The sequence below is a fragment of the Cetorhinus maximus genome, chromosome 8 (genome assembly GCF_964194155.1).
Source record: "Cetorhinus maximus chromosome 8, sCetMax3.hap1.1, whole genome shotgun sequence".
NCBI lineage: Eukaryota > Metazoa > Chordata > Chondrichthyes > Lamniformes > Cetorhinidae > Cetorhinus > Cetorhinus maximus.
The window spans coordinates 64038503-64050590 of NC_135886.1; the positions used below are offsets into that span (position 1 = coordinate 64038503).

The 12088-nt window shown below is 43.5% G+C and overlaps 1 protein-coding gene across 6 annotated transcripts in view; it reads right to left on the reverse strand.

Annotated features, from left to right (window-relative positions):
• Window positions 1-12088, reverse strand: part of LOC144683682 (muscleblind-like protein 3) — a 264924-nt gene that overhangs the window by 139210 nt on the left and 113626 nt on the right. For 3 of the 6 annotated variants that reach the window (XR_013577316.1, XR_013577315.1, XM_078546945.1), the window contains exon 1: window positions 8418-8723. Coding sequence is in view for 4 of the 6 variants with exons in the window: in XM_078546945.1 (XP_078403071.1) it covers window positions 8418-8591 (174 nt within the window). In the remaining 2 variants the exon portion in view is untranslated. Of the gene's footprint in view, window positions 1-8417; window positions 9378-12088 lie in introns of those variants that run through there. The other 3 variants (XM_078546944.1, XM_078546942.1, XM_078546943.1) reach the window with 1 other exon arrangement.

Below are 12088 nucleotides of genomic sequence, written 5' to 3' on the forward strand. Positions count from 1 at the left end.
TTTTGATTGCCTCACTAAAGGAAATAAGGGCAGCATTTTCCAGATTTATAGCTTTTCAGCTAACTGGTGCCTTTTCAGGTCCCAACCTTGTTTACAGCAGCAGCGTGCCTTCCGGTTCAATAGTCCAGAAGGTGCCCAATTAAGAACCCACATCTGGGATCACTGTCCAATTAGGGATGGCGAGCCACATGGGGAGGCGGGCAGCTCGATTCTGCAGGCCTCATTGCGAAGGCAACCGGCGGCCCTTACTGGGTCTGCAGTGGGAGTGCTGTGAAGGGGAATGCAGCAGGAGCAGAAGGGGATGCAATGGAGGCACCGTCAGTCTGACCGGAACAGCTGGCAAAGCATCATTCCCAGCACTATTTGAGAAATCAGGCTCCAGGAGTTCCTCGCACAATGGCAAGCCTCTGCCAGAGGAAGTTTTCAGCCTTGCCATGTTTTGCCGTGAAAGTTTAGGAAGCCTTGAACTCTCACTCCACTCCAACTTCTAACTGTGCAGCCACCTCCTCTGAGTTGCTGAGGTACTGGCACAACGTGATATCCAGGCAATGCTGAGAAAATTGCAATGTTGGTGGAAGACTGCATTGAATTGCCTAATTATCTGCTCAAGTGGCATCCTGCCACTTCCAGACAGGTTGCCGATATTGGACTTAGCCAACCCCTGGGAAAAACGGCCGGAGGCAGGAACACATTGGCAAGCAGCCTGATGCTTCTTTCTCAAATTTTGTTTGCCTAGCCGGCCTGCAAGTGCCTGGTAAAAACTCCTCCAGTGCCTCTGTATCTAGACTATCGAACTTCTATATCTTATTAAAGATTACATCTGATCAACCCTCTTAATCTTCTAAACTCTAGGGGAACACAAGCCAGCTTTATGCTACCCACCCTTAAAATTTAACCTTTTTAGTGTTGGTATCATTCTGGTGAATCTGCGCTGCATCCTTTCCTAACAGCATTGTGGGTGTACCTACACTACATGGACTGCAGCAGTTTGAGAAGGCACCTCACCACCACCTTCTCAAGGGCAATTAAGGATGAGCAACAAGTGCTGGCCTTGTCAGCGACAATCACATGCTATAAAAGAATAAAAGAAGATCTCCTCCAATGCCAATATATCTTTCCTGAGGTGTGGTGCCCAGAACTGAACACAGTATCCCAAATAGGATCAGGCGGTCTAAAGAGCTTCACATTACTAGTAAGTGTTTTAACAGCTTAGTGGTGCCTCACAAGTTGAGCAGTTTACTTGGTGTTGACGCCAATATAAGATAATGGAATTGTTTTAATACTGGACGTGACTATGCGGCCCATTTCATCTATAAAAAACACTTGGTGCTGATTGGCATGTGAGAAATGTCAGCCAGACAAAGTGAACAAAAATGATGTGAGTGAGCTAGAGAATCAGAAAACACTGAGCTATACCTCGATGAAGCACAAGGAAAGCGGACTGGTGAAGAAAGACATATCAACTATCACATGGCAGGTTGGGGAATGGAGGGCATGGAATAGTAAGGCCAGCCTTAAACCGCACATAACAGGGCCAACAGGACCACTAATATACACAAATAACTGAAGAAATGTAGGCCAGAAATTTTCCCTCGTCAGGTGGGCTCAACGGGAGCGGGTGGTCGGGAAGCCGATTGCCGCCCGCGATCGGCTCTGCTCCGTGATTTCACGCGGGTGGGCCAATGAAGGATTGCAAGCGGCAGCTCTCAGCGCTACCTGTGCGGGAGCGGGGAGGAGATGGGACATGTTTTTAATTTCAAAATAAAGTTTTTATTTAATTTGTATTAGCTTTAGGAAACCTCATCCTGCTTGGGCATACGGTTTCCTACAAAATGTAAAGGCCGCTTGGCCTTTTCGCCTGCCCACCAACCATTACGGGCAGTGTAAATTTCAAGTTAATGACCTTGTTAATGGCCTTAATAAGCCTTTCAATTATCAGCAGACGTGCAGCCGACCCCAGCGCGCACCCGCCAAATGAAATATCACACGAGTGCGCGATGACATCAGGACGCACGCCCGGCGTCATCACCCGTCATATTACGCTCGGGCGTGTCAGGCCCGTGCCAGCACGCCGAACATAAAATTCTGGCAGTATTGTTGAAAGCTTCTTCTGTCACAATAGATTGTGCTCTCATGGGGACTGTTTGGATTGAGGTCTACCAGGAGGTGAACTACCAGTGTAAAAAATTAGCTACACCCACCAAGGTGCCACCAATATTATTACGGGTCCTGCTACATCTGTGCTCCAACAACACTCAAAAAGCTCAACACCATCCAGGACAAAGCAACCCGCTTGATCAGCATCCCATCCATTAACTCCCTCCATCACTCACGCACAGAGTCAGCAGTGTGTAGATGCAGTGCAGCAACTCACCAAGGCTCCTTTGACAGTACCTTTCAAACCCTCAACCTCCACCACCTAGAAGGACAAGGGCAGCAGATAGATGGGAACACCAACACTGCAAGTTCCCCTCCAAGCCACACACAATCCTGACTTGGAAATATATCGCCGTTCCTTCACTGTCACTGTGTCAACATCCTGGAACTCCCTTCCTAACAGCACTGTGGGTGTACCTACACCACATGGACTGCAGCAGTTCAAGAAGGCAGCTCATCACCACCTTCTCAAGGGATGGGCAATAAATGCTGGCCTAGCCAGTGACACCCACATCCCATAAAAAAATGTTAAAAAAGACCATGGATCTTCACGTGATCTGGATCAATAGAGAGGTGGCTGCAGAGATCTCTTCCATCAGCTGCAAGAACATGTGTTAAAACCTTGAAGCAAGAGGCTGATATAGCCAGTGGGAGTGAGGGTCAGCTGTGGCCTAAAGCATGGCTTTGTCTTTTTGCGGGTATGCTGCAATGTCGACCTCTCAGGATGCCAGGGAATGACACTAAGAGCCATCTTCCTCACAACCATCTCATGTGGCATCACCTTGCCTTCAGAAACAAGCAAACAGAGGATTGGGAGATTGTTGCATAGCGACACACTCTGTACATCAAGTTTCTTTCTGAAAAATATGTTTTGGGATAGATTAATTTGAGGCAAGACAAGTGGTGGGTATCGTGTGCTTAGGAGGAACATGTGACTTTGAACCTGTGGTCCAAAACATTCCATTACTGAGGAGTTTCCTCACCACATATTTGGGTGTGGTGCAGACAAACTGATGGATTGATTAGCCAACAATTCTATTATTATTGTATTATTCAACTACCAGGATGGTAAAAGGCAAACCAGATGAACATTGGTCTTTTTTCATCTAGCATTTCTTATGTTCTCTCAGGAACCTTGGGTTTCCTTTCTCTTAATTTTTCCCAGCACTTTTTAATCCCTTCCTTACCTCCTCCACAGTCTTGTTACTAATAGGTTAGGCAGCCTCCTGAACATTTCAAAAGCTTTTAGAATTTTTGTATCCCTAAACTGGATGCTCCCCTTTAAGCACTTCCTTCCCTACCACCACTCGTTTGAACACTCCACCTGTCCAAATCTGTAGCTGAAGCCATCCCAATGCACTTGACTCTAAGTATAATATCAGGTGGGCCAAGGTTGTGCCAGGATCCATCCAAGTGGCATCCAAATCTGAACCTATGTCAAAGTCAAGTTCAAACAAATTTCTTGCCTGATTTTTTTTTCCAACCATGAACCACAAAGACAGAAGCTGAGCTATTGGACAAATAGGTCATTTTCAAAATGTGTAGCAGACTTCACTGCAATGCAGTGTTCAATGGCAGCTTCCAGTTCATCCCACACAACAAACAATGTGCAAGCAGTGTTTGACAGACTGCAAGGCAAATAATCTAGAATTCCTAAGCGTTTTCCATATTCCAACCGTATTTTAAATGTAGAAAGTAGAAATGCAAAGTGTAGATAAGAGGACACTATCAAAGCAATGTAAATAATTTACTGACCTTCATTTTATCGATGAATTGGTTAAGGTGTAAAATTGCTATGTTCTTACTCGATTGGTCACACTGCCTGCTTTGCTGCTTTAAGTGCATTTACCGCAGATTTACGTAGATTCTATCTTTTGACTACTTAAAAATGTTAGATACATTTAAAGGTGAAATGTATTTGAGGGTTTAATTGTTTGAAATCATGTGCATTACCAATGAGCTACAACAACACTCAGGAAGTTCAACACCGCCCAGGACAAAGTATCCCACTTGATTGACACCTTACACAAACTTAAACATCCATTCACTCCCTCCACTATCAATACACAGTGGCCGCAGTGTGTAGCATCTACAAGAGGCACTGCAGCAATTCGTCAAGCCTCTTTGACAGCACCTTCCAGTCCTGCGACCTCTACCACCTAGAAGGACAAGGCCAGCAGGCTCATGGGAACACCACCACCTGCAAGTTCCCCTCCAAGCCACATATCACCCTGATGTGGAAATATATTGCCGTTCCTTCACTGTTGCTGGATCAAAATCCTGGAACTTCCTCCCTCACAGCACTGTGGGTGTCTACACCACATGGACTGTAGCAGTTCAAGAAGGCAGCTCACCGCCACCTTATCAAAGGCAATTAGGATGGACAATTAATGCTGGTATTATGAGCAATGCCCACACGCCCAGAATAAACACATTTTAAAAATTTGTTGCGATGTCAGACCTTTGGCCTTTACACGTCTGTCGTAAATTGGGACCCACCTAAATTTCCATTCCAAGCTACACCAGTTGGCACCGACCAACAAAATACCTGGCACAAACAACCCATTTCCATTTGTCTAAAATTCATCAACAGCTATTATGGTCTTCACTCCATCCCTAGTAGAAATGCTAGGTTTGGATTGCAATTCCATCATTTAATCATCAATCAATAATTTGAAGCCAGTTCCTCCTCAACTATAGCTACAAGTCTGAATTGGTAAGAGAAAATGTCATTAAAAAACCCCACAATATGCTTTGACCATGTGCTACAGTCCATGTGGAACAATCACCTACCTGCTGACATTTGAATCCTTCAAGATAAGTTATTAGCAACATCTCAACTATACATCAATGTACAGAAGTCAAACTATTGTGTGACACTGTACAAATACTCATATGCAGTTTACCCAGAAGAACATGGTCCTTTAAAAGCACTTTCTCATTCACAAATTTTACAGACATAAATTGGGGCACATTCAAGTCAGCAACAACAACAACAACTTGCAAAGTTAAAGCAACTTAAACACAGAAAAACATTCCAAAGTGCTTTGCAGGAACATAGTCAAATATAAAAATAACCTGCTACTGAGCCAAATAAGGAGGCATTTGGACAAATAGCCAAAACCTTGGTCAAAGAGATAGGTTTTGAGGAGCATCTTAAAGGGGGAAAGAGGTGGAGAGGTTTAGGGAGAGAATTACAGAGCTGGGGTCTTAGATGGCCGAAGGAAGTGGAAGGTGCACAAGAGGCCAAGATTGGAGGAATATAGAAATCTCAGAGAGCTGCAGGTCTGTAGTAGGTTACAAAGATGGGATGGATGAGGTCATGAACTCAAGGATGAGAATTTTAAATTGCAGGCGTTGTCAGACAAGGGATCCAATGCAGGTCAGTGAACATAAGGGTGATGGGTGAACAGGACTTGGTGTGAGTTAGGTATAAGTAACAGAGTTTTGGATGAGCTCAAATTAATGGAGGGGGGATGATGGGGGACTGGCGCAGAGAGCATTGGAATTGTTGATTCTAGTGGTAACAAAAGCATGGGCAAGAGTTTAAGCTTCAGATGGGCTGAGGAGGGACAGAGATGGGTGACGTTTATGGAAGTGGAAGTAGGTTGTCTTGGTGATGGAGAGATGTATGGTCAGAAGCTCAACTCGGGGTCAAATGAGGCAGCAAGGTTACGAACAGTCTGCTTCAGTCTCCGATAGCAGCCAGGGAGATGGATGAAGTTGATAGTTAGGGATTGGAGTTTGTGATGGAGGTCAAAGGAATAACTTTAGACCTCTCAATGTTTAGCTGGGGATAATTTCTCCTGGATGTCAGACAAGCTGTGTGGCAACACAGGAACATTGAAGGGATCAAGAGGTGGTGAGGTAGAGCTGGGTGTTGTCAGCATATGTGGAACTCTACATGTTTTCAGATAGTGTTGCCAACGGGCAGCATGTAGATGAGAAACAGGAAAGGATCAAGGAACTCCAGTAGGAATAGGGTGGGAGTGGAAAGCGAGTCCATTCCAGCTGATTCTCTGGCTACAACTGGATAGATAAGAATAGAACCAAGCATAGGAAACAAAGGAGAGGCATTGGAAAAAGATAGTCTGGTTACCCGTATCAAAGGCTGCAGCTAGGTCGGCAAGAATGAGGAGGTATGATTTTCCATAATCACAGCCACACAGGATGCCATTTGTGATTATAATAAGGACTATTTCATTTCTATGATAGGATTGGAAACCTGATTTGGAGAGATTCAAACATGGGAAAGGTGGCAACACTGAGTAATACGAAAGGTAAAAAGGAAACAGTTGTCTTAAGAGAAAGGACAAAGCAAGACAAAAAGAACTGACAAAATCAATGATTAATGAGTAAAGAGGAAGTCGAATTAAGTTGAAGCTTTCAAAGTGAAGACTTTTGACCTTCATGCTCCCACTTCATTCCAAGCAGCATTTTGTTCTGTGTTGTTTTAATCCAACATGACAGTATAACATTTCTCAAACTTAATACATTTTCTCCCGTGCCATCTGTCCATAATGTTCTTTAAAAAAAAACATCCAATGCTAAAGTGTATTGTCTTTGGGAAAACTCAGTGCTAAATCCGTTCTTTGGGCCTAAAGATAACCCCTCTTTAGTTTGAGAACATTACATGTTGGGATGTAGGAAGATGGAAGCTGTGTCCTTTGAGCTATTTGTGATAAGAAACACATTTTAAAAAACACTGTTATATGGAACTGAACTGGCTGTTGTGGTGTGACTGGCCTTTGTGCAGTACCCAGAAGAGAAAAGGGGTTCCTCCCTGCGTCAGAGGGAAAGGACGTGAGGGGCCACTTTACAAGCTGGAACTTGTTAACCCCAAAAAGAGATAGTGCAGAAGGGACTGTCTGGAGGCATTCAAGGTAAGTGGCAAGACAGAGAAAGTTAACTTGCAGTAACAGGAGCAGGATTAGGGTGATCGGCCCCTCGAATCTGCTTGCAGTTCAATTAGATCATGGCCGATCTGCATCCCATTGACGACTTTTGCTCCATATCCCTCCATTTACCATGTCATTATCTCATTGCTGTTTCTGGGATTTTACTGTATGTAAATTGGCTGCCAAATTTCCTGCATTGCAACAGTGATTACATTAAAAAAAACACTTCATTGGCTGTAAAGCGCTTTGAGGTCATGAAACATGCTGCTGAAATGCAACTTTTTTCTTTATTTTTCTGACTTAACAAAAATGTATCATTTCAGTATTGAAAGCTCCAACTGTCTCAGCATCCATAGCCTTTTGGGGAAGAATGTTCCAGAGTGGAAATCCACTCCCCTCCCTATGTGCTTCCTAAGTGGATTCCCCCATCAGAGGAAATAATTTCTCTCCATCCATCCGACTGAATCCTTTTATCATTTGAAGTAACTAAATTGGATCCCCCCTATCAACCATCTAAACTCAAGAGAATGCAAACCAAGCTTAAGAAATAGGCTTTCATAATCCAACCTTTTAATTCCCAGTATCATTCTGCTGGTGCATGCTCGCTAAGGTCAATCTAGCCTTCCTGAACTGTGGTGACCAGAACTAGATGCAGTACTTCAGATGGGGTCTGACCAATGTTCCAAACAAATGATGTATCACTTTCTCACTCCAGTGCCCTTGAATTAAGGCCAATATTCCAAAGCAAATCTAATGTACTAAAGCAGCAATATAAGGAAGGGCGCAGGTTCAGGGTTGTTAAGGGAAAATTTAGTGCAGGCATCTTTGCACAGAGGGTAATTAGCAATTGGACTGCATTGCCAGAAAGGGTGGCGGAGGCCTGAACAAGCTACACACTCTAATGGGCCGGTGGCAGATTTGATGTTTGGGAAGTATGATATTCAATGGACCTTATTCTCACCTCATCCAATGATCCTGTGAAGATAGAGACCATTTAAGACGGGTCCTTTGACTTCTTCAAAGGTCTTTAGGTCAGCTATTAAACTCAACTGACGCAAAATATGCAACAACTCTAAATGTAAACATTTGGCATTCAAAAACGTTTTTTTTCCATGCTTCAAACCCACTCCTCCCCAGCACGCACCCCCCAGCCTCCCACCTCCCATTTTGTATTTGGCCAGCATTGAGGAAGGGTAAAACAGCAAACTGAAACACATTGGAGCCAAAATCAGCTTTAGCAACACTCCATATTTTCGAAAAGAAGTACAAATATCCAAGAAGGCATCAGAATCTACGGTCAGGATATCTTCAATAAAATTGAAATGACTGAATAGATAAAAATTTAGGTAATTAAGTTCTTACCTTCAATGAATCGAAGCAGGCAATGACACGACCATTTTCAACATGGCAACTTCGTGAAGGATGGGCAAACTTGCATTCCGCATCAGACCGGGAACAAGTCCCTCTCTGGAATTCCCGACACACTTCCAATGTCAGCCATTTTGTGTCACGGATCATTGAAACATTCACAGCCATATTAGGAAACTGAAAGGATATGTGGGTAACCGAATCCCCCCCCACTTTACTTTTATTCTGCCCCACCCCCCCCCCAAGAACAGTACCAGTTTTAGAAAAAAGTGTATAAAAGTAAGTTAAAATTATAACTTAACAAATAAAGTCGTTCCTTTGGTTAAAAAATATATTTCTTTTTTTTCTTCTCAGCACTTAGGTTTTCAGTTAGTCAGATCGCTGTGCAGAACCATGACATCGGTCAAAGAGCCAATCTTAAATTAAAAAGAATTCATCACACAAACAGGCGGGCATCGATTAACGGGTTAGCCCCTTTAGATGTGCGTTGGCAGAAAAATATATCGCCTTTTGTGCCAAGTGAAGAAGTTATCCGAAGGTATAGCAGCAGCCTGTCAATGGAATTCCGTGCTCTCCAGTAACTGGTTTTGATTAATTCTCTTGTAGCATATGTTGCTGTCGGTGCTTCACTTTACAGTTAAGCTTCACTTCTCTTGGGGAGAGGGAGGTGAAGATCTCTCTCTCTCTCTCTCTATTCCCTAGATCGCGCATTAACTGATCGTGAGACAGTGGAAGATGAAGATGGAGTGATGAGAAAAGAAAGAAGAGAGGGAATACTTGCTGTTGAGCGTGAAAAAGGCCGGGAGAAAAAAAATTGGGGCGTTCGGCGAAACGAAAAGGATGGGTGATTTGTCGTCTCCAAGAGCTGCTTTAAGCAAAGCCAAAAGGGAAAAAAAAAAGCCCGAGATAGAAATCCAAGCAGCAGAATCTTCAGAAAAGGCACTTTTCAGCAACCTGCGGGGAAAGAAAGAAAATGTCAGGGAAAACAGGCTGAAAATATATAAGCTCCCCTTCATAACCTTGATTTTTACACGACAGTCCTACCGACATGCCATAAAACGTTCAGACACTAACAGTGCAGCATTTTGCAGTCAGCCATTGGAGATTAAAAAAAAGGGCCATTTCCCTTCATAAAGCTGCACATGGTAAGGAGGAGAGCCAATTGGGACCAGCGTTGCAGTTAAAGCTTGGGCGACTGGCCAATGAGAAGGGCCGTCTCATATTGATCCATTCTGGCAGACGTTCATTGCTATGCCCACTGCACAGAAAAATCCCTCAGCCCTGATGTGCTTGCCTCTGCTGCACTAACGATACGTACAGTAGGACGTTTTAAAAGGAACCCTCCCTGGCTACATGCTCTGTGTGTGTGTGTGTGTGTGTGTATATGTGTGTGTGCGTGTGTTTGTGTTTATACATTCAGCTGAGTGGCACCAGTCATTTTGAGCCTCCTGTTAGGTGGCTTATATGCTTATGAAAATGTCAGGTCACAACAAAATAAAACGCCATACCAGCTGCAGCAGTAAGAGAGTCAGCTCGGCATAGCTCAGTGAAATGCCTGTAATGGTTTATGGCTGTGTGCCACATCCGACTGCAGCCAGACATAGTCTTGAGATGCAAGAGAAAAAAAATCTAACAGGGTGTGGTGAGCAAACAATGCAGTCCTTACTGCAAGGAAAGAGAGAGAGAGAGAGAGAAAAAAAAGCCTCGATTAATCGTCACCCTCGTTCGACTCGTAATTAAAGAAATAAAGCTATATTAAATTCACAGGGTTAGATGTTGATTTCTGTGTTATGATGCATTCCGTACAAGCAAGTACACAACAGTCAGCCAGCAATGGCTAGGCCAGGGAGATAAAGAAGTGCATATCACAGCAACTCAGCTTTATCATAGAAATCCTGGGATGCAAGAATCATTTATTTCATGTGAAGGGGGCAATATGAAAGGACAAATGTGAGGAAATTTCGATACACAGCCAGCAGAGCCTGACTATGAGAAAGAACAGGCCACAGAGGGTTAAATGCTATGTCTAGAATGATTTTGTCCTCTGTGTAAGGAAAGCAAATGAACAAAAATGGAGCCACGTACAGAGAAAAGATAATGAATAATGGACGAGGTCCATGATATTCTACAAGTGAGCTCACTGAGTTATGAAGATCATCCCTCTAGTGATATTTCTTAGTTGCTCACATAGTGTTCATTGGTAAAAGAACTCAATGAAAAATGAAGAATTTCAGACCCACATTTGATTACTGACTTGTGCTGAGTTTGCCAGACGTCACTGCAGCAGGATTGGGGAACTGAATAACCCCTGGGTTAGGGATGACACAGAATAAAAAAATCTAGAATCTCTCCTTCCAAGAGCTCCACTGAGGGTGTGGCAAAGAGGTTCAGCAGTGGATGCTGGGACAGGATAGGCCTGTGCTAGCCTGTGACCACATAACAGTGAATGATCAGTGTCACTGACAGCCCAAATTCAGATGGGAAAAAATGTTGGTTCAGTGAGATAATACAGGACACAGTCTGTGTGACAGTACAGCATAAACTAATGTACAGGACACAGTCTGTGTGACAGTACAGCATAAATTAATGTACAGGACACAGTCTGTGTGACAGTACAGCATAAATTAATGTACAGGACACAGTCTGTGTGACAGTACAGCATAAACTAATGTTCAGGACACAGTCTGTGTGACAGTACAGTATAAACTAATGTACAGGACACAGTCTGTGTGACAGTGCAGTATAAACTAATGTACAGGACACAGTCTGTGTGACAGTACAGCATAAACTAATGTACAGGACACAGTCTGTGTGACAGTACAGTATAAACTAATGTACAGGACACAGTCTGTGTGGCAGTACAGTATAAACTAATGTGCAGGACAGTCTGTGTGATAGTGCAGTGTAAACTAATGCACAGGACACAGACAGTGTGACAGTACAGTATAAACTAATGTACGGGACACAGTCAATGTGATAGTCCAGTGTAAACTAGTGTACAGGACACAGATTGTGTTACAGTACAGTATAAACTAATGTATAGGACACAGTCTGTGTGACAGTACAGTATAAACTAATGTACAGGACACAGTCTGTGTGACAGTACAATATAAACTAAGGTACCGGACACAGCTTGTGAGACAGTGCAGTGTAAACTAATGTACATGACACAATCTATGTGACAGTGCAATATCAACTAATATACAGTACAGAGTCTATGTGACAGTACAGTATTAACTGATGCACAGGACACAGCCTGTGGGACAATCCACAGTATTTAGTAATAGGACACAATCTAAGGAACTGTCCCCATATAAACTAATGCATAGGACACAGTTGGTGGGACAGGCCCCTATAGAAACTAACGTACAGGTCACGGTCTGTGGGGCATTGCAGTATAACCTAATGTACAGGATGCAGTCTGTGTGGCATTCCACAGTATGTATTAATAGGACACAGTCTATGGTGCAGCCCCTGTTTAAACTAACATACAGGACACAGTCTGTGTGATAATACAGTATAAACTATTGTACAGGACGCAGTCTGTGTGACAGTACAGCATAAACTAATGTACAGGACGCAGTCTGTGTGACAGTACAGCATAAACTAATGTACGGGGCACAGTCTGTGTGACAGTGCAGTATAAACTAATATACTGGGCACAA